Raw genomic sequence first — 26,598 nt, forward strand, 5'->3', positions numbered from 1 at the left:
ATTGTTAACACTCACCAAATTTCGTGCCTTTACTGCAGGCTTTCTCACCCAGGGTTTCTTGATGGCCCTGGAAGGGTTTGCTGAATGGGTGGGAGTTAATTTTTTAATATATATATATATATATTTTTTAATTGTTAAAGACTTAGCGGGTGATATGACCATATATCCTCATGCCGACTCCCCCCCTCCCAAAATGGCCAATGAGGGGCTGCTAAGAGGTGGGGAGGGGAGGGGTAAAACAGTTGAGAAAGGCTGCTGTACTGTATCATATCAACAACGCCTTAAGACAGGGGTAGTCAAACTGCGGCCCGCCAGATGTCCATGGACTACAATTCCCAGGAGCCCCCTGCCAGCGAATGCTGGCAGGGGGCTCCTGGGAATTGTAGTTCATGGACATCTGGAGGGCCGCAGTTTGACTACCCCTGCCTTAAGAAGATGACATAAATCACAAGGGTTGGAGCCTTTACAAAAATGACATCTTGCTCTTTCCTCTATAAGAGTATCAATTCAAACCAGGATTGAATGACACCATTTGTATTACTAAACCCATGTCCCATCTTTCTTTAAAGCAGAAATCAAAAGTGATCCTTCATTTCTCATAGACATCCCGAGAAAGATTTTCATCTATTTGGCAAAGCTCAAAAGAATTTTAAATTTCACCCATCAAGTCCTGCTGTCCATATTAGATAGAAGAAACTCACCCCCCCCCCTTTTTTTCTCTTTTTAAAGCTATCAGAATTCCAGGAAAGGATAGGAAACAGTATACAATCTCATGGTGATCGCAGACTAGCATTGTTAAGATTTTGGCCTCATTTTCCCTACTGCATTGGATAAATGTCAAGACATTCCAGTGTATACTATTTTTCAGTGTACACTATTTGGAGTTCAGTATCGGGCTCAGTGCTAGCCAGCAAGGTTGGAAATCAGCTGCCAGTTGTTTTATTATACCTCCTCATATCAAAGGCTGTCAGGCCCGTCATGATGAATTGATAAATGACCTGTTCTTTGTATCCATCCTTTAGTTTAGAGCTCAGCCTTTTCAAAAAGTCTTCCCAGTCCATCTCCTCCACTCAACCAATGAAAGTCCCAAGTACAAATATTTTGACAATACGGAATCATTAGATCTATAAGGCAACTTACCATGGGGGCTAGGTCTTTTAGTCACTTTGATGTAAGCTTAAATATATGCCAATTAACATGGTTACGGCTTACCAATAGTGCAAAGGGAGAGGTCCAGGGACCGAGGTTCGCATTAGAATTTATTTCTATTCCTTGCAATGGTTAGGGTCGCGTGGTTCCCAGTAATTATAAATCCAAGTGAGTGTTTATTGCTTAAAAATACTTACAGCAGCATTATACTTGTGCTTTATGAATGGTCTTTGTCTCATCTCCCGGCAGCGAAATCCAAATCATACATCAGATCCAAGAGTTTAAACACAGACAAAATGCTTAACGAATATTCCTAGCCTTACCCAAGACTTGGTTAGAATATCAAATAAAGCCGAAACACGGGCACAATAGTTAACTAGGTGTGTTATCAAAGACTCCCCACCCCTTAAATGTATCCGTTCTTTTTTACCGATGCTAAAAGCCTCATGAATGCAGAATCCTATCAGAAACCAAAACAAAATGGAAAAAGAAAAAAGAACCCATAAAGCACACTTCAAAATGCATATAGCAACGGTAGCTGTGGTATCTATAGAGTATGTGCTTCTTAGGATAAAGGCTGTTTAATTGTACATGTTCACGTCCAAAATGCATGCACGGTGTCTTATGGTATGATTCAGTACACCACCGGTACACAAGAATATAAACACACACAAATAGAAAAAATATGCTGTTTATAGTGGTTCCTACATATATTTATCCATTTTACCAGGTCTCTTATCAATGTGCACTCCAATTAATCTTCCAGTGCTGTCTGTGTGCGTGTGCGTGTGGGGGGGTGTATTTCGATTTGTCTTGTGCTTTGGGACCACCAGCCAACTTTTCAAGAGTCTACGTTCAAAGTCACATGGCTTACCCTCTTCCAGAATTTATTACCATGTTGATAGTTCGGCTGCTAGCTCTCAACCAAACATTCAGAATCCTTCCCATGATCTATCTATTTTAGACATAATAATTGTTGTTGTTTTTAAAAAAAACCCGAAGCAGTAAAAAGAGGAAAACATCCCCCCCCCCGCCAATTTGGAGGTCAAACCCTAGGTCTCTTTCATGTATAACACTTGGAGGGGAAAAAACAACACAGTGCTGAACTTACTGCATTGCATCTATACCGCAAGAATTCAGTAGTATGATGCTGCACCATGATCTTATGTACAAATCAGAGGCCACTGGCACCTTTAAGACCAACAAAGATTTATTCAAGGTGTGAGCTTTCGAGTGCTTTCTTGGTCTTAAAGGTGCTACTGGACTCTGATTTTATTGTGCTACTTCAGACCAACACGGCTACCCATTTGAAAAGGTCTTATGTGTTACTCACAGGAATTACAGCAAGAGTACACTTACTAGCCAGATACAAACTGCTTGTAAACCTTGAGTATCCCGGCTTGTACCTTCCATTCTTTTCTTTTTTTTTCACAGTTCTAGTGTTCTTTCACAGGTAGGATTGGAACCAGCAGGATTTGGGGATTTTGTTTTAAAGTTCTTCACTTTCGACCACTGGCTGGGAAGATGGTGATGAAAACTGCACGGGACTCTCCACAGCAGAGAAAGCAGAAAATATGTCGAGTCCTTGCCCTGTGAGATTTGCATAGCGAGTGCCTCCAGGACGAATCTTTATGGGCTGAGGGATCTGCTGGTGCCATTGGGCTGGGGTGACAAAAACACATAAGCATGGGACACACATCTCTGCTTCAAAAACAATCTGCTTTTAATCGTATTTTAAAACGTGGTGAGGTCTACCGATCTTCCGTAAGCGCAATCCTAAGAATTAGAATGAACACGGTGGGTCTCTTGCAGTTGCCCTGAACTAAATTAGTTTTCCTCAACGGTGTCCATGTTACACTTATTGACAGATTCATAACTAATATTAAGCAAATGGCCACTACCTTACCACTGCCACAGATGCATGAGGAAATTAGATGACCACAATGGCGTTAGTAGCAACAATAAAGAGCGGCCGCCATTAACAGGGCCACCCAAAGAGGCCTCAATGGCGGTGCAGCGGTGGAGGCGGGGCTGGAGGGCGGAGCCAGAAGGCGCCTTTATAAGGTGCCACATGCAGCCAGCCCATTAGGACAGCTTTCCATCCTCCCTCCTAGTTTTCAGTGGTTCATAGTTCAGTGGTTTAGCGTTGGTTTTCCTGTTTGAAAATTTAGTCACAATTGTGGATTAGGGCAGGGGTAGTCAACCTGTGGTCCTCCAGATGTCAATGGACTACAATTCCCATGAGCCCCTGCCAGCAGGGGCTCCTGGGAATTGTAGTCCATGAACATCTGGAGGACCACAGTTTGTATTATTATTATTATTATTATTATTATTATTATTATTATTATTATTATTATCATCATCATCATCATCATCATCATCATCATCTTTCGATTTATTGCCCGCCACTCCCTTACAGCTCGTGGCGGGTTACAACATTTTAAAAACCCCAATAAAATCCATTAAAATCCCTCAACAACAATTACAATAAACATTATCGGTTAGCAAGCTAACCTGGCAAGATAGGCTAATCAACCTCCCCCTCCTACTACAAGCAGGTGGAGAGGGGATACTGATGGTACTAATCCCCAATCTCAATCCCAGGTCCCAGGTCCCCAGGGGGGGGCATAGATGTTAGCCTCGGCCTCAACCGTAAACCTGGCGGAAGTCCATGGGAATTGTAGTCCATGAACATCTGGAGGACCACAGTACCCCTGGATTAGGGAATACAAGGAGGAGCCCGTTTCGCAGGGAGCCAGCATGTTTACTGGACTCCCTGAGGTGCTGGAGGTCTCATTAAGAGACCAGCTGGTAAGAGCATGGCTGATCTTGCTTGGTTCCCCAGGGGCTTGAAGGGGCCTGAAGCCAAGCAACTGAGGGAACCAAATGAGATGGGCGTCCATTGGCTCCTGGTAAGGTTGCTTTCCATGTGGAAAGATCCAGAGGAAAGGGACTGATCTTCCCGGCTGGGAAAAGGCAGTCCCAGGGTGCCTCTGAGCTCCGAATTGTGTGCAGCTGGACGGTTGTGGGGTGCAGGCCTCCCCCTAGGTGCCCCAAATTGGGCCAACCCTCTGTTATGGCTGTGGCCATGTTAACTCCATTCCAGAGAGTCGTGTCTTATTGGCACTAGTGCCAGCCTGCAAATCAATGAAATTAGGGGCCTGAAAAGGCACCCCAGCATCCTTTGCAATTGCAGTAAAGATACTGGACACTTCCCTTGGATAGAATGCAGTCATATTTGATCTAAGAATAAAAAAAGGAGTATTTAAAGGCTCTCCCCACTTAAATGCTGGATGCATTCAGGAATGTTCAATAAACGAATCCAGAGGAACCTTTAAAAAACAACAAACTTTATGCTGACAGTCTTTTGTGAGTCAGAGCTCACTTCTTCGGATGCATGCTGAGGCACCTCCGAAGAGAACTGAAGGTTTAAAATAAAGACGGAAAAGTTCTTAAAGAAATAGTAGCCTGGGATCCCTCAATAACACTTTGCCTCAATAGTCCTGCACATGGGATTCCTCAATAGTTCCGCACATGGACAAGTGGTGCTGCAAATTATATTTAAAATGGAAGAAAACCCTGCAAATAATTTCTGAAGAAAGCAAAACAATGCCCCCTAGTTCTCCCATTAAACACGTAGGCCCATTCCAGCCTAAATTGTTGAACAGAATCAACTAATGCTAACCAGCTAAGAAAAAGGCATGACTCAAAGGAGCTTTCCAGAGGAGCAGCTTGAGTCCCTATGGCTAGATAACATACATACTGGTAAAGGACATCAGCTCAATTATTTTATAACTTAAACAATAACCACTTACCATATATATCAAGCCTAGCAGTGCAGGAAACAATACCAGCTTCGTTTTTTGCAGACAAAGTATACCAACCAGCATCCATTTTCTTAGCCGGCTGAATCAGAAGGCAAACGTACCCCGTAGCATCTTGATGCATGCTAAAAACCAAAAACCAAAAGGTTCTCAATATTTCAGCTTTTCCGCTATTAGGTCTGACATAACTCAGACCTATGTGTGTTAAATTATACCCATGCAATGCAGTTCTGCTCCCTAAAATAGGTGTGTGTGTGTGTGTGTGTGTGTGTGTGTGCGGTTACCCTTTGCTTATTCACAACCAGTAATTCTCATGGATTCCAGTTACTGAATAGGGCAGATTTGACTTTGATTTGTGCCATATGTACAGCTCTAATAATTAGGGCTAAAAATTCACTTGTTCGCTCATTAGAATTAATCAAAAGGGAACACAAAAAGATTTGACTGAGTAAAAGGTGCCCTGTCCAAATTAATGAAGTTATTAGTTTTCTAAAATTAATACTTATAAATAAGAGCAGATGGCAGATGTATATAGAAGCAGCATCCCTTCCTGTGTTTGAGTGGAGTGAATGCCTTTTCAGTCCATCCGTCAGTCAATTAATAGCATAAAGAACCATCATTACATAAGGCAGGGTTGGGCAAACGGTGGCCCTCCAGATGTCCATGGACTACAAGTCCCATGAGGCCCTTTCAGCATTCCCTGGCAGGGGCTCATGGGACTTGTAGTCCATGGACATCTGGAGGGCCACTGTTTGCCCACCCCTGGCATAAAGTTCGGATACAAAGTACATATGCCTTTTCTAAAAAGATGTTTGCTGCAACATGTGAATGTATCAACAAAGGAACAATAGTTCATCCTTTAGAATATTTTTGTACACGTGCACAGTGAATGCTGCAGGAACGTGCAATGATTCCCATGCATGTGTGCTTGGGCTATGTACCCTACACAGATTAGGCTGATCCTGCATTGAGCAGGGGGTTGGACTAGAGCAGTAGTTCTCAACCTTCCTAATGCTGCGACCCTTTCCTTGCGTTGGGGTGACCCCCAACCATAAAGTTATGCAAGTGTTCTTTCACAGAAATCAAACCAAAACTGACCAATGGCATGAAGATCCATTGTGCATGATTGCATATAAATTGTTTTTTTTTCCCCTGGGTTTCTCAGTTCAGTTCTGCCTCTTGTCCCACCATGCTGATCTCGCTCTTTTCTGCTGCTCCAGACAGACGAACACTCTATCTCCATCTGCCCCTCAAGGCTGCTGTGTGGATGGTGCCCACCCCCCGGCCAAGTTGCTTGCCCTGCTGCGACCCCTGTGAAAGGGTCGTTTGACCCCCAGGTTGAGAACCACTGGACTAGAGCAGGGGTAGTCAACCTGTGGTCCTCCAAATGTTCATGAACTACAATTCCCATGAGCCCCTGCCAGCATTTGCTGGCAGGGGCTCATGGGAATTGTAGTCCATGAACATCTGGAGGACCACAGGTTGACTACCCCTGGACTAGAGGGCCTTGATGGCCCCTTCCAACTCTATGATTCTATGAATTAAACCTTCCTGTTCTCCATTCCTCATGAAGACAGAATAAATAAGAAGTGGCATTTATAAGATCAGATCCCTATTGTCCCTTACACTTAGTAAAGGTGAAATGGGCCTCTTGCAGGGGACTTCCATCTCTAAAAATCCTTAAATCCTGCAAATACCTCATTCTTTCTCGATGGGAAGGAATGGTTTCATTGTCCTTCTTCCAGTAAAAGACAGGGGGCGGCATCCCAATCACCCTGCACTCTAGCCGGACGGGATGCCCTTCTGGGACTCCACAGTTCTGCAACTTCTCCAGTATCACTGGAGCTTTTTTCACTTCCTTTGCTGAGAGAGAGGGAAGAAAAAAAGCTGGCATGAGTTGGATGTGGCATTCAACCATTGGCAATGGTGCAATCCAGGGATAGTCAACCTGTGGTCCTCCAGATGTCTATGGACTACAATTCCCATGAGCCCCTGCCAGCGTTTGGAACTGTAGTCCATGAACATCTGGAGGACCAAAAGTTTCATTACCCCTGGTGTAATTCAAAGTCAAGAACGTGAGAAGAGCTGGGACGGATCGTCCCGAAGGGCCACCAGCTCCAGTATTCTGTTCACACAGTGGCCAATCAGCTGCCTCCCAGGAAGCCCCAGGCAGGACGAGCGTCATGGCAACTTCCCACCTGTACTGACATCAAAGAGATATACTGCCTCTGGTACTGGAAGGACTAGGAATCCATCATGGCTAGTAGTAAGACCCTAAGAGACATGTTTGTGAGTGCGTGGTGTGCGCTTACACTTGCGTACATGTACACTGGAGAATGAGTGTGATAAATGGTTGCCCTGTAGATGCAGAACACATTAATTGCTGGAATCTTAATCATTTTTAGCCCTATTTGCATATTGTTCTACTAATATTAGTCAGCCCAGTTTTTTGTATCTAGTCATTGGCCATCACAAGTACAGCACTAAAAGAATAATACGTATACAAATAAATACAATCAAATTTTAAATATTATGTTAAAAGTGCTATTAAAGCCATAATCTGAGGAGTCAATTACTTCTGTTGAATCCTGGGCCTAATTTTTTTTTCAAGCCTATGCGAACACAGAAACTCTACGTTGCTGGCAGGGGCTCATGGGAATTGACTACCCCTGGCAGGGGCTCATGGGAATTGTAGTCCATGGACATCTGGAGGACCACAGGTTGACTACCCCTGCTCTACGTGACACATAGGCACCAACGCCTGACAGCAAAACTGCTATTTTCTCAGTGTCTGGGTATAAATTTAAACCTGAGAGGATTCTTGCCAAAAATTTAGCTCTTGAATTTGCATATAATGGACAAAGCAAAATATAATGGGGCAAATCCTCTAGGGAAGAGGGGCCACGTATACGAGTAAGCTGATCCCCAGAGATTTGCAAAAAGTGCCCAGTTAATATTGCTAATAGCATAGTCTGAAAGCGTAAGGAATTAAAAGACACTCTCAGCTTTTATTTCAAAATATTGTCTCGCTAAGGAGTGCTAGAATCAGGTCAGGTGAAGTAGGATGAAGAGAAGGTCTGAATGTTCATACTGCTGTCTACACCCAACTTCTAGAAAGTTCCATGAAGGACCTAATTGTAAATAAGTTTGGTCTTAAATTCTTGGAAATGCTTTCCTAACCAGTTTGGTCATTTTGCATGGTACCAATTATGAGACTAATATTAGTACACGGTTTATTTACTACAGGGTTATCTGTCTTGTCTTAATGAAAAACTTAAGGCTGGTTGGGTGGAATTCTTTAAAAAAACAAACAAACACCACTATGTATAAACCAGGAAATACAAGACTAAAATAGAACAGCGAACAATCTGCAAGGTTAAACAAACCCTTTTATTCGGTACAGCGAATGGAACAGGACTACTTCCCCCAAGTTTTCCTTAGGGCAAAGAGCCTTCCTTACCTACAATGCTGAGTTCCAAACTGAATGAGTTTTGTCCTGTTTTGTTGGTGGCAAGGCAAGTGTAAATCCCAGCATCATTCTGGGTGAGGGGGTCGATCAGCAGGGAGTGCACTCCGGTCTCTCTGACGAGCATCTTGTGCGTGGTGTCTGGCAGCACAGGCCTGCCGTTCAGAAGCCACATCAGATCTGGAGGGGGTAAGCCACTCACCTGGCAGAAAAGAAAACAAGCTACAGGCAAGTGACAGGATGACAGACGAGTCTACCACATGATTTTCTGATGGCATCTTTTAAAACTCTGCTTCTTGGAAGAATATGGTAAAAAGTAAGAAGGCTTGCTGGGAAAATGATCACTTGACTCAGTTAAAGGCAGAGAGATCTAAAAGACGTGAGTCTTCACACATGAATCCCTGTTGAGCTATTTTTAAGATGTGTGAACACCGTGAACCAATTGGAGTTTACTTAAACCTTCCATATGAAGTTTGCCACACCCCCTGGTAGAGGCAGGAGTCCCCCGCCCCCACAAGGCCCTATCACCCGGCCACCAATCTGATGGCCAGCAGGATGAGGAGGGGGCTTACCCAGAAGAAGAGGGGCATAGCCCACATTTGAGAGACATGTCTACATCACTTCCGCTGTGAGCTAGAAGTGATGTCAGCATGTTGGCAACGTTGGGCCGATGCTCTGGCATTTGGGCAAAAACTCTATGGTAGAAGCCAAATTTACAATAGAGTTTCTGCCCAAATATTAGAGCGTCATCCCAACATTGCTGTGTGATGACGTGAGTCTAGCTCATGTCAGAAGTGATGGAGACATGTTGCTGGAATGTGGACTAGGCCTCCCTACAACTTCCAGTAAGTCCCCCCATCCACCCCCCAGTTGCCGGGAAGGACCTACCAACCCTAGTATATGTGCTTCTTTCCCATAAAGTGTGAAGCATCTATACATTTTTATGTTTCCATGCATGCTTTGCACAGATGACTTGTGGCATCTGTTCCATGGAGAAACGAAAGCTGTGCAGCTCTTTGACACATTACTAGATGGGAAATGGGCACATAATGAATCTTCCATGTGCTGTTAGGTATGAAGTGTAACATTTCACTGTTCATTTTGGGGATAAATGCAATTAAAGGTTGGGGCCAATGAAGGATGAAACATCTACCTCTAGTGGGCTCCACCTTTCCCACATACTATTATCCATCATTTGATCATGGGAGATCCAGATCACAGCCTGCCAGCGAATGCTGGCAGGGGGCTCCTGGGAATTGTAGTCCATGGACATCTGGAGGGCCGCAGTTTGACTACCCCTGGTTTAGATCCTTTCTCTTCTTCACACACAGAAAGATACATGTTTAGACCATTTCCGTTATGCTGTGACTTATTTAGAGGCCTTCCGGAGACAGCAGGCCTCGAGAATGTTTTTGTTAGTCAAGATTACGAGGGTTTGTCCGAGAAGTTGAATGAATGATGGATAATCGTGTTTTGGAGGATTGGTCTTTAAAACTCTGCAATTTGGAGGACCAAACATTTCCACTGCCGTTCATTATTTATACTGATATAGCTTTTTGTTTGTTTCCTTTTTTTAAGGGCGATGATCTTAAACCCAGCCTGCATGGCATGGGAATATGTTCTACATTCCCTCAGAAGACATAACAGGATGAGCAAAGAAAGCCAGGGACACCAAGTACCTTGCAATCCAATCTACAAAGCCGTCCTTCATGAGCTACCATGTCCCCAGGAGCCTGTAGAAAGTATGGCCGGAAAAATCGTTCCTGTACCGGCTCCTTATCTGCTTCTGGTACACGGGCCCTTCCCCTGCAACACAAAGCCCTGGACATTTAGAATGGGATTAGTAGGTGGTTTTCTGAGCTAGAAGACTTTGAGCCTGCAGCTCTCCTGGAAGTTCAACTGATCTCCAGATGACAGAGATCAGTTCCCCTGCAGAAAATTGCTGCTCTGGAAGGTGCAGTGAATGGGATTATAATCCACTGAGGTCCTTCCCTCATGAAACCCTGCCCTCCAGGGATCCTCCTCCAACATCTCCAGGAATTTTCCATTCAAAAGTGGGCATCTGACGGGAATCCAGAAAGACCACATGAGGGTGTTGTCAGTAACAATGTGACATAACTCCCACAGAAAACCCAGACGTGACATCAGGGTTCTATCACAATAACCAGAAACTCTATGGTAAAACCTCTCTGAGCAGCAGTGCGAAGAAGAAGTTCCTGGCCTTAGCAGGAGACCCCACAGCCCCACATCCTGAAGCCTTGTTTCTTTCTTTATTTTTGCATTTATGCCCTGCCGTTCCCCGAAGGCCCCGGACAGCTTAGAGAAGGATTCAAAATACATAAGAGAATTGAGTATTAAAGTTTTCAAATTTTTTAAAAATTCAATAATTCACTATTAATAATTAAACCAGCTGATTCAAAGCCACCTTCTTCCCCAAGTGAAAAAAGGGAGGAGTTATAAAATGTTTGATTGGATGGAATTTTGTTGGATGGGTTGTAGACAGGGAGGCCAGCAAACTCTAAAGTTTTTCCTGGGACTCAACCGTAGGTCTCGCAGAACAACTGCGATAGGGTTGTGAGTCTCCTGCATAGTGCATGGGGGTTGGACTAGATGACCCATGAGGTCCCAACTCTATGATTCTATGATTCTATGATTCTATGATTCTATGATTCTGTGAACTATCTTGCAGGACTGTGGAACTGTTCTAGGTTCCTCAGTGTCCTGATTTAATTTTTACACTTGTTTAGAAATTTACAAGTTGCTCACAGTGGCTTTATTTTGGTGAAGGTATTCATACTTACTTTACAATTCATGTCCCAAGCATGATTTTTTTTTTTACCTGTGAGACTGGTTAGCAGTGGTCAGTCTACCACGCATGGGAAGTGTCTGCACCATCAAGTGACCGGAGCAGCTGATCCTCCCCTGTCAAAACAGTAGAGAAGCACACGCAACAGTAGTAAGCACACGCCAGGGGGGCGTGCAGCTCGCAAACAGGAAGGCAGAACTGTTGTTATCAGGCTCTGCCAGCAGACCTCTCTGGGGCAAAACCTCTGGCTGACCAGTGGAAGAGAAAAGATGCCAGGTGTGATGGACCTTTGGTCTGATCCCAGAAGGCAACCCTTCTTTTCTATTATTATTACTTATCAAATTGGGCAGCTTTAATATTAATATTTAATATTAATCACAAAAGCACATCAGTTCAAGGAAACACTGGGGTTCTTATTGAGCAGGGCTTCCTGATGGCTTTAGAAGGGTTTCCCAAATGGGTAGAAGTTAGTTTTAATATATTTTTTAAATTTGTTAAACATATATTGGGTGATAGGACCGTATATGTTTATGTTGCCCCCTCCCAAATTGGCTAATGATGGGCCTGGAGGGGGTGAGGAGGGGAGGGGCCTCAGGTGGGCGTGTGAACAGCTGTCCTCCCCAACTATATTCTGAACGATTGCGCCACTTCTGGGGTTTCTCGAAGCCTGAAAAATGTTTTAAGGGGTTCTCAGTGGTAAAAAAAAATGAGAAAGGCTGTTATATAGTCATGGAATTAACCAAGAGTAAAAAAAAAAAAAATACCCCACACAAACATAGACACATGAGGCCTGAGCATGCTATAGGAGGCTCAGGATATTGAGAAGAAGAGTTGGTTTTATACCCCACTTTTCACTGCCTGAAGGAGTTTCAAAGCAGCTTACAATCCCCTTCATCTTAATTGAGAATCAATTAATTGAGAATCAACTAAGAGGCAGGGAAAATTACGTGGAGATGTAGAATTTGGTCTGGTCGGTGTATATGTGGGAATAGCCTGACCCCCTTTTTCCATTGCACATGAGTTTATTGGCTGAAAGTGGGAGGAAGGAGGATAAGAACATGGCTGCCATAATGAAGTTCTTCTCTAGTTAGCTAACATTTAGTGAAACAATAATTGTGTTAGATCCAGCCAGCTTTTGTGCTAGCAAAAAAGGAAGGACTTTTTGACTACCCAACAAGGCTTTGTTGAAAATTATGGAAAGCAGAAGACCTGGGTTTTACACCCCCCTGTTCTCTACCTCAAGGAGTTTCAAAGCGGCTTACAATTGCCTTCCTTTCCTCTCACCACAACAGGCACATGAGGTGGGTGGGGCTGAGAGAGTTCTAAGAGAACTGTGACTGGCCCAAGGTCACCCAGCAGGCTTTGTCTGGAAGAGGAATGGGGAATCAAACCCAGTTCTCCAGGCTAGAGTCCACCGCCCTCAACATCTACACCGCGTAAGAGAGCCCTTGGGGATGTGGGCTATAGTGGGCAGGGAAACCAGGTGACCAGGGTGAAAATATGTCTTGGTCCAGCCTGTGATTTAGAAATTGACCATTGCTTGTTTTTTTTTTTCTGCTGGTCTGGGGAAAAACCCACAGTACTGCTGTGTAGCAAATAGGCTGCTATACATACAGGACTTAAGTCAGTGGCCAGCAAGCACATTTGAAGGAAGTGGAGTCAAACCTGTGGATTGGCAGCCATGAATGTATAGTTCCCATCATCGTCATTTGTGGTCGCTTCGATGTGTAAAGAGCACGTCCCATCGCCTTCTCTGCTCATTTTGAAATGCTCATTTTTCTTTGAAATCTGCTTGCCATCTTTAAACCAATATACCTAAGGAGATTGTTAGAAGGGGGGTAGTTTAGTGTCATAGCTACGGGCCAAACCAGGCATGTTGTATCATTTTTTTTAATGGAAATGGCAGCTGCAGGAAGGCCTTGAGAGATTGCTTAAGAGACGGATACAAGTACAAAACAAAAATCCTCTGTTCAGAACTTGTATCTAGCACCAAGTTTTTTTTCCTGAAAAGCTACTATGGCTCATACACACACACACACATACACCCTGTCTGCAGTTTCCTTGGGGATGTCCTTAGCCCCTCCATGCAGCCTCTGCTGTGGACTCCCGGTCCAGCTGGGTCCTTTGTGCAATGTTCTGTCCTTTCCCTGCCAGGGGAATGGGGCGGTTCCGGACATGGAATGGTTTCTATGCGCATGCGCCGAGCCACTGGGGGTGGCTGCTTGGATGTTTCTGGTGCACCAACTTGATTGACAGGCTTCGGCCCGCTTTATACCCCGCTTTTCACTACCCAAAGGAGTCTCAAAGGGACTTACAATTGCCTTCCCTTCCTCTCCCCATAGACACCCTAGGAGGTAGGTGGGGCTGAGAGAGCTCTGAGAGGAACTGTGACTGTCCAAAGACCCAGCTGGCTGCATGTGGGGGAGTGTGGAATCAAACCTGGCTCTCCAGATTAGAGGCTGCCACTCTTAACCACTACACCAACCTGCCTCACGGTAGATACCACAGCCCTGGAATGCATAGGAGAGAAAAGGAGATGTACCAAGGGATGCATATTCAGTGGTTCCGCTAATATTCTTGAAGAACCCAAGTTATTTCTTTCGATAAGTCATTAAGTGGATAAAGGAGAGAAAGAAGAGCAATCTGCAGGCTGTAGCTGGTAGTTGGCATCTAACAAAGGGAGCTTTGATTTCTCGGTCTTCTTGGTCTCTGAGGTACTACTGGACTTGAATCTAGCTGTTTTACTACAGAGCAACATGGTTACCTTCTGAAACTGTGAACTGTAGTGCTCTTCCTTCCCTCCCCACCCTGAGCCGCTTGGGAGGGTAGCACACAAATCCAGTAAAAGGAGGAGGAGGAGGAGGAGGAGGGGAAGGAAGGAAGGAAGGAAGGAAGGAAAGAAGGAAAGAAGGAAAGAAGGAAAGAAGGAAAGAAAAACAACATAGAATGGGAGGACACACTAGTTCTCCTACAGGCCACAGTAAAGGTTCGGTTTGGAAATTTGTGGCTTCAGAAGCACCCAATCCTTGGAAACACATACAAATACTAGATAAATTGATCCTAGAAACAACAGGGAGATGACTCTACTTCTCCATTTGTTGCTGGTTTTTACCATGCTACCTACCTTAGGTATAGGTATTCCAACAATTTTGCAACTGAATGTGGTGGGATACCCTTCCAAGACCCGGAAATGCTTGAGTCTCTTGTCGAAGATTGGGGCGATGCACTTGCCCGTTGGTATCTCATCATGTTGGATTTCCTCATCTGACTCATCCACTGGAGTACGTTCCAGGCGAAACTCTATTTCGTTCATCAACCTCTGCTCAAAGCTGGAAATCTTGTATTCCTGTGAAATGATTTTGGAAAATCGTCTTACCCCCAAATAGTGAAATCTCTCTTGGCATACATTCTCTTAAATCAGGGGCCACTTTTCAAATGTAACACACCTAGAAATACGATTGGGCAAGGATGGAGCTGTGTAACCCCTGCCCCTCCCCCAGAAGCCACACCTGGGTCTTGTTTGTGATGCCAACAGGAGCATTGCAATAGTTGTCAGAGACAGAACAGCAACAAAAATGTGTGCTTATCAAGTTGCTTGATCAAATTGCTCCACCATTCCACATGGGGGCCACTCCGCTTGGCGAGTCCCCAGGGCCACTTTCCCTTCCCTGTCCATCCCAGTCACCCGACCACTCTTCTGCTGTGCCAAGCCATTCCAAGCGGAGTGAGGAACCTTCAGGAAGCTACACGTGAACAAGAGCGGTGTTCACGCATGCATTCATACAGCTATGACGAAGTGTGTCCAGCCACCAGATGGGGCTGCCTCCCTTTCTGTATCATACCAGGAGAGACTCTGCACCCTGGCTTTCCACCAGCTGGCAGGCCAGATGAGGCCGCTAGAATTTCACCTTGTTTAGTTTTCTCTTCCATGAAGCATGCCTCAGCAAATTGCTTAACCAAATGGGCCAGATTCCCATCTCACTTGCTTCTGAAAGCTCTTACATAATGCCTTTAAAAATAGAAAGGCCTGTGAACGACAGAAACTTATTTCGTGATAATAATTTTCGGGGAGTGGGGGTGGACAGCCGTTCTGTTTGGTGTGATGTGCTGTACGCGTCTAAAAGCAGGAAAACCAACATTTACAAGACATGGGTAATGCCGGACCTCAGCATTCCAGCAGAGCCGCGCAGACGGTGCAAAATCTGACTTTACAAAACGATCTGAAATTAAATGGCAAATGGTGCCCGAGACCATCCATTGTGAATAATGCATATATTTTAAAGCTAGAAAACCATCTTTTTCCAATGGCCATTGCTACATATTTGAACTAGAGTTGCCAACTCTAGGCAGGGAAATCCAGGAGATCTGGGGGTGCAGCCCAGGGAAGGCGGAGTTTAGTAAAGAAAAGGAGCTCATTGGAGTATAAAACCATAAAGTCCATCCTCCAAAGAAGCCCATTTCTATAGGGGAGTTCTCCCTGTGATCTAGAGATGTTGTCATTCCAGGCGATCCCCAGGTCCCCCTTGGAGGTTGGCGGCACTAATTTGAACTATAAGGTATGAATGGGCTCATCGGTTTCTAAGCCTCAATTCTCCCAGCTGTGCTTCTGGAATAATCATGATTTTACAATCGTGGGAACATTATTTCTTGTCCCAAGTAATAAATTCAAATGGGTAGCCATGTTGGTCTGAAGTAACACAATAAAATCAGAGTCCAGCAGCACAGAGGAAGAGTTCCTCCAACTGAGGAAGAGTGCTTGCACTCGAAAGCTCACGCCTTGAATAAATCTTGTTGGTCTTAACCAGGGGTAGTCAAACTGCGGCCCTCCAGATGTCCATGGACTACAATTCCCAGGAAATTCGCTGGGAGGGGCTCCTGGGAATTGTAGTCCATGGACATCTGGAGGGCCACAGTTTGACTACTTCTGGTCTTAACGGTGCTACTGGACTCTGATTTTATTGTCCCAAGTAAGTGTTGGTAACTGAACGAGCGATTCAATAATAAGAATAAGAATAAGAATAAGAATAAGAATAAGAATAAGAATAAGAATAAGAATAAGAATAAGAATAAGAATAAGAATAAGAATAAGAATAAGAATAAGAATAAGAATAAGAATAAGAATAAGAATAAGAATAAGAATAAAAGTAGCAAGTAACATATCACACTGCAAACATCTTGGAATCTTTTGAATCCTTTAAGAACACACTGCTCTCTTTATATTTTGTGGAACATTCTTCTGGGAAGAGTCAACACCTTGCTCTTAATGCTTTTGCTATGTAGTCCTACCGGTGTAACTCTATTTAGGATTGCACGGGTAGCGACTTCCCTAATATTTAATGCTATTTGTCAAGAATGAGAACTGCATCTCTTTCTGTAGAAACTAACGTCCCCCAGTCTACTCCCGTACCGTCCTCTAGTTGTGGTAATTACCAGAAGCTGAACATGAGATTTTCAGAGTACAATGAGGAGATTTGCATGGGGTTGCTGGGGGGGGGGGGAGGAAGAGTTGTACCTTGGATACATCCTGAGTTGTGTAGTTGTATATTGACGTGTCGTTTGTTGGTCCCTGAAGCCTGCGAGGCAGATTTTCATCATAGGTTGTTCTCTGATAGAGGGGAATAATGGGGTTAGACAAAGTGTTATTACAACATGTATGGGCATCATGAGAACGAAATTAAGAAAAAAATTCTGCAGAAGGAGCTGCAGAGGTGAAACAAAACTAGGGGCCATTCCGCACGACTTAAATGTAGCAGAAGTCTTACCTTTGGTAAATGCTACTAATTCAAGGTTCCACATGATGTCGCACACAATTTGCAACACTCCTGCAACACTCCCGCAAAAAGCACTTCGTTGTAGCGCTTTACGGGAAATCCAGAAAAGTGGATCCCCCCTGAGAAAACCGCTACACTTCTGCGCACAAGATGCAACACATCAGTGAAAGGCATGTGCGTTCTCAATGTAGCGGTAGAAAGAAAGTCCCTCCCCCGCTCTCACTGCCGAAATTCCGACGAAGCGATCACCATTTTTTTTCCTTAGACGGGGAAAGCAACGAATGAGCGAAGCTTCTCAGAGGCTTCTCCGGCTAAACTCCCTCCACAGAAGTGATTAAAAGTTAAACAAAGCTCCCTACTGCAAGTGTCTTTAAAGTCCCCAAACACAATACAGCCCCTTGTTCGACACTGCCCATAATTTCAGCCACAAATCTCACCCATGGGGGGGTGTAACTTGAGGAGCCTGTAAACGATTAAGCGCCAGCCCCTACACCTGCGGAAAAGGTCTTTCTGATACATTGAAGGAACGAATATGCGTTGCTACGGGTGTTTTCGGGTTTTTAAAAAGAGTTCTTAAAGGGAAACACAAACACAACAGTTAATTGGCTGTTAAGGGGCAGGAGGAAGTGTGGAAAAATATTGCCTCCCCTATTGCGATTTCGGCGAGACCGGAAACTTGTGCGTTATGAGAACAGCAATAGTGGGAGAGCCTTTTTTCTCTAGGAACGGCTGTGTGCGTTACCGCGATCTGCCACTTTTGCCTGCAGTGCTTTTCAATAGTGCACAGATTTAACCACATTGCCCTTTGTGCGGAATGGCCCTAGGATTTGATTAATCACTTAGCATTGCAGTGTACAATGAGTATTCAAATCAGGATGGCACAGTTTACACGCTCCATGTTTTTGAGTGCCACTGCACTTCCAGTGAAATGAATGACAAAAATTCCAATGATTATAATGGGCTAGGCTGCGAATTCTAAGGAATTCCCCTGCCCCAGTCCCTACCCTCTGTGGTATATGTGTGTGTATTTAGGAGGTACTGAGGGACACTCTCCCACCCTTCACAGTGGTCTGGTAAAAGAGAAAGACGAAAGCTTAAAAGGTAGCCCACAAATGCTGTAGCATTCCTTAATTTACATAATCACAAAGAAACAAAACATGTCTATTGTTCAAATAACTCCAAATTTTCTTTTATCTATATAAAAATCAATAAGCAATTTAATAAAAGACTGGTGTTTGCCTTTTCTTTACTCACACAGAATTTGTTATTGTAGTTGTTTAGACAGCCAGCTTGGTGTAGTGGTTAGGAGCACCGATTTCTAATTTGGAGAGCCAGGTTTGATTCTCTGCTCCTCCTCCACATGCAGCCAGCTGGGTAACTTTGGGCTTGACAGAGCACTGATACAGCTGTTCTGACTGAGCAGTAATATCAGGGCTCTCTCAGCCTCACCTATCTCACAGGGTGTCTGTTGTGGGGAGAGTTTTAGGGAAACTCCAAGTAACTTTGGACATTACATTACTGCCTACTGTCAGAGGAGCCATGGAACACATTTCTGAATTTGAGGATTACTAAATTTCACTGTGGAATTTCAGAAACTAAGTAACAAGAAGGACTATAGTCTAGGCCTCTTAACTGGGGGGACATTATGTTCAAACAGTCAGCTGCCTGGTAACTACTTTCTGGAATCTCTAATTGAGGGGTCCAAAGCCCTTTTCAGCCTGTGGTCATCTTTGGTGACACAACCACAAAATGACTGCCATGAGAGGAAGAGCCAACCAAAAAAGTCTGCAAAACTTCTAAACACATGCTCTGTAGGACAGAGGTTCTTCAGCATTTATTTCACTCAGAAGATCTGTGCGAGTTTTTTGGGGGTAGAGAGGAATGACTATCCTGAGTTTATGACAGGATGTTTGAAAGTGTTAGTCCAACTTTCAACATTGTGGTTATGTTAACTTGGATTCTGGTTGCCAGTTGCAATAAAAGCAAAGCAAAGAAGCTAACAATGTGTGGAGTAAGAACTGTTGATGCATTTCTTCAAACCACCCCAACATTCCAAAGAAATCAATATCCCAATTTCTTACTGTGCCATTGAAAGACTCTGTAATAAAGTGAGTGTTGTTTTCCTACTAAAATATATGTCAGTTATTCTGCTGTCAAAATCCCGCTTCCAAGATTCATCCTATGAAATCTGAGGTCATACCTTGTCGAGAATCACTCTTCCACATTGCAAGGGAGATACACGCTTATGTTTGATACAAATTCTACCATATTTGAATTTGTACTTAATCATTTGTAAACATGTTTGTTCCTGTCGCATGGTGTGACCATCTCATTGCAGGGTTCCTTCATGTGGAGGATGATGCTACTTGGGCACAAATGTGTCAACAGGAGGATGAGACCCCAAAACATGAGAAAATAAAATGCTGCAGGGACTTCCCAAGGGGGTCAGACTGACAGAACACCAATGGAAGTTCACACGGGGTAACACTGAGCATTAAACTGCTCCCTTGCTGGTTATAAAGAAACTGTAGCTAACTACCCCTCCCATGAAGACAGGTGGGAATTCAGACAGGATCTAAGGCATGGCACAAACAGCACAAGAGCAGCAGATGGGTGAAAAGGTCAGTGCAAACAGAGAATGTGAAGCACGTACAGTAGCACTTCAGAAGTCCCGTGCCTGTTCTTTTTTCCCCTTTGATGTGCCACATGAAATTCTGACAAGCTAGTTATTAAGCTATCCTTGACCTGGATGGTCGAGACCAGCCTGGTTTTAGGATTGCCAAGCATCCCGGCAGAAAAATTTAAAAAGAAAAAATACGACCTTGTCTACTTATAGGAATTTCTTGCCATAGAGTTCCTGGAAATTCCTATAGCTACCTGGAAGAGACAAAAGGTAGCTCTAGGAATTGCCAGAAACTCTATGGTAAGAACTTCCTGTAATTAGATTAGACTGTATTTTTAATTTTACTCCTGTCGCCACTTCCAGTAGTGACAGCCAACGGCACCAAGGGAGTCAAGGGATTTCCCACCCCCACAGGGATTTCCCACACCCACCCCACCTGCTCTCATCAGATCTCAGAAGCTAATCAGAACTGGCCCTAAGCACTTGGGTAGGAAACCACCAAGGAAGTTGAGCATTTCTACACAGAGGCAGGCTACGGCAAACCTATGCTCCTACCTTGAAAATCCTTCAGGATCACCATAAGTTGGCTATGGCTAAAGGGCAATTCCCACCATCGGTTATTAAACACTGCCACAGAAATAGAACCCTCCAGCTCTTATCTGTGCACATGAGCTATTTCAGCCTTCAGGACTGGTTTCAGAGAGGACTGAGGGCAAGTATTTGCCAGGAACCCCTGAACCATGAAGGACCCACTGTTTCAACAGCACAGCCATACTGTCTTTTCATAGGATACCAGAAAGATCAGAAGCAGCATGAGATCATTGGTTATGGGCCTACTAAAGGTGTTTTCCTTCAGGGCTGCCCACATTTTTTAACTAATACCCTTATGGCTGGTTACTGCAAAATATGAAGAACTACAGATGAAGGAAAGTATTTTGGAAGGATGAATGATGAAATAAATGACAGTAAAATTAGTGTTCTTGGTAAGGGAGGATGGGTCAAATCCAACATTTATCAAAGTTCTTGGATCTACAGTCAGTCACACAGTATATAAATAACTTGTCCTGTCAGCAGATAGTTCTCCGGCCATGGAGTGACGGTTACTTCCAAGGGAGTTATATGCCGTTAACATAAAAGATTGGATGGTATTTCACACTGGCCTTCTGAGCAATTCATCCCATTGCTTTACCAAGCACAGACTTTAGCATCTATGATTCATCTGCAAAAACATGCCACATGCTTATAGATTTACTAGAAGTGGTTTTGACAAGTGACTCTCTACCAGAGAAAATGTCACCAGGGCAATAAAGAATGGGGGGGTATTCTGCTTTCTTTTATCACCTGTGAGTAGCTTATCTTCATATGTCTTGGTGATCTCTCTTGCAAAGAAAAATTAGGAGGGGGAAAGAGAGAGACAGAGACATTTTTTGAAAAGGAGAAGTAAACAAAGCATGATGGGAGGCTGCCTCCATCAGACTCCGTGCAGAATGCATATAATGAATTTCAGCCTGGGAAATGAGGGGTAAAAAAGGTAAAGGTAAAGGTATCCCCAGTGCAAGCACCGGGTCATGTCTGACCCTTTGGGTGAGACATTTAAGCTCTAGGGATTCAAATGGATTTACTCTTCCATAGTAATAAGCGGACTTCTGGTGCTTAATTTTGCCTGGTTCAACCCCCCGAGTTTGCAGGATCGCAAATGGCGAAACTGTTGTATTCAAAAGAGTAGAAAATATTGGGGGATACCCTGAACCGGGTGCAATATTTAGCGAATGCTTGGGAGGGAATGTAAGCCGTGTAGAGGCCAGGATTAATATTCAGACATACTTGGAAAATCAGAACACTGGTTCGGAAGAAACTGTAAAGTACATCATTATGTAAGAGCAGTCATTCCCAGCCTGCGTTACTAATAAGACAGGGTTATTAACCAGGGTTAATCTAGAGCCCCAGAAGGGTAACTCCATTCGGAGGAGGATATATAATATGTATAAAGGTAAAGGTAAAGGTATCCCCTGTGCAAGCGCCGGGTCATGTCTGACCCGTGGGGTGACGCCCTCTAGCGTTTTCATGGCAGACTCAATACGGGGTGGTTTGCCAGTGCCTTCCCCAGTCATTACCGTTTACCCCCCAGCAAGCTGGGTACTCATTTTACCAACCTCGGAAGGATGGAAGGCTGAGTCAACCTTGAGCCGGCTGCTGGGATTGAACTCCCAGCATCATGGTCAGAGCTTTCAGACTGCATGTCTGCTACCTTACCACTCTGCACCACAAGAGGCTTTTTTGGGAAATGAGGGGAGGAAAGCCCAAATGAAGAAAAGCTAGACTTGACTTGAGCATCCAAAGGAAATCCAAAGCAAGGCTAAAAAAATAAATTGTCATGACAGTCTGAATCTCAGAGTCTGTGGAACACATACCTGCTCTTGCGATACTTTGTCAGGGGCCCCTCCCTCCCAAACACACACATACAGAGAGACTCCCCTCTCCCCCGTACGCCCCTAACCTGTTGGCTTCCCAACCTCCTCCTTACTTCCTCTCCCCTCCCTCACTCAGAAACCCACAGAGACTTACTCCCCTTCCCGCTTCCTGTTTCCCAACCTCCCTTCTTCCAAGCAAGCACACACACAAACACACACACACACACACACAGCAGGCCCCAGGGGCCGGTGCAGCTGCTGAGAATGGCTTGGGGTTGGGCAGCTGCTGCCTCAACCCCCATGGGTCATGAGGAGGCTGCCTAGGTCTTAGGGGTTGGTGCAGCCACTGGCTGGGCCCTCCGTCTTCTGGTGTGCTTTGTGGGTGGGACAGACATCACATAGAATCATAGAATCATAGAGTTGGAAGGGGCCATACAGGCCATCTAGTCCAACCCCCTGCTCAACGCAGGATCAGCCCTAAGCATCCTAAAGCATCCAAGAAAAGTGTGCATCCAACCTTTGCTTGAAGACTGCCAGTCCATCTACATTTCCGTTTGACGAGGCATGCCAGAAGATGTATCCCACATCAACAAGGTAATGTGGAAGTGGTCTCAATGAAGACAGAAATAGTTCCTCTATAGTAATTAATGTACTCCCATGTGCTACTGTACAATTATATGGAAACATACATTAGCTGCTTTCTAGTCTGTGACTGTATAAATAAACTTTACTTGAAGGAAACATACAAGAGCAAGGGAAAGGTTTACTTTGGTTGCTGGCTGCAGTGAAATCTGTTTTCAGCAACAGGTCATGACTCAAATCTAGGACAAGTGAAACAATAACTAAAAATAGAGCTCATTTGAATATGTGTAGAATGCCTTCCCTTCACCACAGTGTACTCACAAACATTTAACAAGCTCCTAAGTTTATGTGGTCTATAGCAGCCTTTTCTAACCATTTGACTATGAAAGTACACCTGAAATGTTTTTCAGGTTTGAAGTATACACCACTACTCTCCATTCTCCAACGTTCTTGACTGGGTAGGGGGGGGAGTGGTATTTTCCACCATGTTGAGAATTTTTTTAAGTCTTTTAATAGAAGTTTTAATGGGGGGTTTTAAGATGTTGTTACCTGCCACGAACCTATGTAGGGAGTGGCGGGAAATAAATTGAATAATAATAATAATAAATACATAAATAAACATTTAAAAAACACAAATAACCCCATCTCCATTGACTGCACCCCAACATCTGGCATTTCAGCCACTAAGTCTGAAGATCCCACACGGCTATCAGGGAGAACAACCAACCACAGACCTGCCCCTCTGCTCCCCTTTTTAAACTCATGTTCCCCCCTCCGCCCTTACTCCCCTTGGAGGATTCCCCAGGAAGGAAGGCGGTGAGCCCCTTTATACACAGCTGCAGGTTGGAGTGGTGGACCAGAGTTTTACACTCTTGCAGCCCCCTGGCACACCACTGCTCACAAGGACCATTTCACCTTGCCAGCCATAGCCGCTTTCACCCCCATTGGCTCTCCCCGCCTGTGTAGAACTATAAATGGGACCCACAGGTGATTCAGGGCCCCAGCTTCTCAGTTCCCCCACAGCATCCTCAAAGGCCACATGAAATCTGGCTCCTGGAGGAGGGAGGCCAATCCCACCCGGAACAGTGTTTATGGAGGTAGGTGGACAATCACACTCTGTCTTCGCATCCACTGGAAACACTGTGCTAGACCCAACCCTATGTGTGAGAGAGCAGGATCGCCCCCATCCCCTCAGCATACTGCTCAGGACCATATGATAGGGATTATATACCAATAGTTAACATACCTCAGGCCAAAGCACATAGCTGCTAACTAATTTAAAATCTGAGAAATGACCACACAGTTACCCCCATCCAAGAACAGTCCTCCTGAAATGGTACCACCAAGAACAGCCTTCCCCTTCCTATTCATGCACAAAAGCTCTCTGGAAGACTTGGAAAGAGGACAATGAAAAGTGAAGGAACCTGACTCCTTGACCATTGGAAAACCACACCTTCTTTCATGAGGCATTGCATAGATACTTGCAAGCCAAAGAAGAAACCCTTCAGACATAGACATTTTGGTGTCCCCTCTTCACAAAGTACCTCGGCAGAAATTTCTTTCAAACATCCCACAGAACAGGATGAATGCAAACAGATACACGACAGCATCTCCTGAGGGGCAATGATCCTGATAACTACCAAGGCAGTCTCCAAATTTTTAGAGACGGTTCTCAAGGCTAATTCCAAATTGTTTCCTTAAAACTGCTTACATGCACTGCTGCAATTTAAAATACCCTGTTTGAAGTTGTGATTTTGTATCGATTTTATACTTACACTGTTTGACAGATTTTACATGCCATTAAAAGTACTGATTGATTGATTGATTGTGCCTTTTTGTTTTCAAAACCAGAAACTATCCGTTTTTATTCTGCACACGCTACACAATTTAGTCTGCACACAATACCAGTATCTGCACTTGCATGGCACAACTGCAGAATTGCAGCACACACCTCCCCCCCCCCCTCGCCATTGTCAAATGAACAGCACACATATTGTCAGACTTATATCACACATAACTGAGCTCCGGGCTCCATCTCATGATCTTCCCTACAATGCCAACTTCTTGGCTACTATGAAAGAAATACATAAGAAATTCAATAAAGATCACCACAGACATTTATAGGGGAGTCTCACCAGCAGTCCTGCTGAAGTTGCTAACACCTCACCCATAAATATATTTTCCAATATATATGCTTGCAAAGCCAGCTCTCATTTTGGACCTATTCTTGAAGCTACACCCAGCAGGATTCTCCAATGCCCAGGGGAGGAATAAGAACTATTTGCTTGCTGAGGTGTCTGACAATACAAATACCTTGCAGGACTAGAACCAACCATGACAGATAAAAGAAGATTTTACCCCCCTGTTGAAAATTATAAAAATTCATTCTATACAACTCTGTGTATCTGTATAGTGATCTCTGAAGAAGATCGGTATGATCAAAATGCATTAGGTCTGAATTGGTTGGCATTTCACTCTGTGGGTATGAATATGCTGATGGTCCTGGGGCCCCAGGAAGTGTATCTGGCTCAACCAGGACCATGGCTGAACTGGTCCTGGCCCCTATCTGGTGGAATGAGCTCCCTGAAGAACTGCGGGATCTGACGGACCTCTTGGGGTTCCAGAGGGCCTGCAAGGTGGAGCTCTTCCACCAGGCATTTGGTTGAGGCTGAGTTGAATTCCCGGGGTTATAAGAACAGGTCTCCCCCTCTCTCCTGGCTCTGGACTGGGTATTAGACCTGCCCTGAGCCATCAGGCAACTTGCCCCTGCTTTACCCATTTAGTCACTAATATTCCATACTGCCCCCAATGGCTTGAAATGTTGGGGGGAAGAGTTTTTATAATATAGAGATTTTATTGTACTGCCATTTTATTGCTGATATTTAATTGTTAATGTTTTGATGGGACTGTTATGATATGGAGCTGTTTAATGGTACAATTGTACTGTTTATGACATGTCGTGAACTGCCACTAGCCAGCTGTGCTGGGATTGGTGGTATAAAAGTATGATTAATAAATAAATAAAGTAAAATTACTGGCCTACTCATTGAGATGCCTTGTGCCAGACAGATATTCTTTTAAATATTTTTAAGCTCTAATGATAAATTGTTCATATTTGTCTACATTTGGTTTTATCCCTAACCTTTTTGGTTCTTATTGGCTTATAAAGTCAGCCCAACCTCACAGTAGCCCTCAAACAATGTCATGTTGAGTGATTTGATTTTATTTTTTGCTAAGGTGGGCTGCCAATGTAGAGCATTCTACGCATGCATGTGCTGATGAGGAGAGATGGAGCTTTTGCGTTCAGCGAAACCTGCATTTGAACTGAAGGCTGAGCATTTACCTGAGGGCCAGGTGGAAACATGCCGTCCCTCGAATGCAGCTTTTTCTCCAGGTCTGTTACAACAGCCGCTTTGCTTTCTCTAATGGACTCCTCAGTCGGCAACTGCAAGGGCCTGAGATTCCTCTTCACTGCTCCCTGATGGTTTCCTCTACAAAACAAAACACTCTGTTAAGAGGCTGCTTTGCTTATTTAATTTCCAGTCCATTTAATTTCTGAACAAACAAGGAGGGGGTTTAAGTACCACCAGAGCTGCAAATCTGAATCATTGTGGGACTATTACTTTGATCGGAATGTGCCATATTTTCAGGTCATGAGGACTTCCGAGCAACCCCCCTTCTGACTCGCCTGGATTCAGTTTCAGATTGTTCACCCTGATCCATTCAACTGCATCAGGGGTAGGCAAACTGTGGCTCTCCAGAACCATTTCTGCATGGAGGCAGGCGGCACACAGTCTCCTGCTTGCAAACGCATAATAGTAAACCACGCATTTGCACACTTTCTGAGGGGGGACCCCTCCCACACCATCCTGCTGTTTCATCACGGCTTTTTGTTTCTGGATGAGGCGGTGGCAAAGCCGGGAGCATGGACAACCCACAGATTCCACACACACACCCTGCTCCTCG

The 26,598-nt window shown here is 44.4% G+C and overlaps 1 protein-coding gene across 3 annotated transcripts in view; it reads right to left on the reverse strand.

The window, feature by feature from the left end:
- Positions 1 to 371: 371 nt before the first annotated feature.
- Positions 372 to 26,598, reverse strand: part of MYPN (myopalladin) — a 103,763-nt gene continuing 77,536 nt past the window's right edge. For all 3 annotated transcript variants that reach the window (XM_077350789.1, XM_077350790.1, XM_077350788.1), the window contains 10 exons: positions 25,976 to 26,123; positions 16,758 to 16,850; positions 14,370 to 14,591; positions 12,911 to 13,060; positions 11,279 to 11,361; positions 10,119 to 10,245; positions 8,434 to 8,641; positions 6,671 to 6,836; positions 4,965 to 5,098; positions 372 to 2,811 (listed from right to left, as the gene is read on the reverse strand). In XM_077350789.1, the coding sequence (XP_077206904.1) occupies positions 2,639 to 2,811; positions 4,965 to 5,098; positions 6,671 to 6,836; positions 8,434 to 8,641; positions 10,119 to 10,245; positions 11,279 to 11,361; positions 12,911 to 13,060; positions 14,370 to 14,591; positions 16,758 to 16,850; positions 25,976 to 26,123 (1,504 nt within the window). In that variant the 3' untranslated portion in view covers positions 372 to 2,638. The remainder of the gene's footprint in view (positions 2,812 to 4,964; positions 5,099 to 6,670; positions 6,837 to 8,433; positions 8,642 to 10,118; positions 10,246 to 11,278; positions 11,362 to 12,910; positions 13,061 to 14,369; positions 14,592 to 16,757; positions 16,851 to 25,975; positions 26,124 to 26,598) is intronic.

This window comes from Paroedura picta, chromosome 8 (assembly GCF_049243985.1).
Source record: "Paroedura picta isolate Pp20150507F chromosome 8, Ppicta_v3.0, whole genome shotgun sequence".
NCBI lineage: Eukaryota > Metazoa > Chordata > Lepidosauria > Squamata > Gekkonidae > Paroedura > Paroedura picta.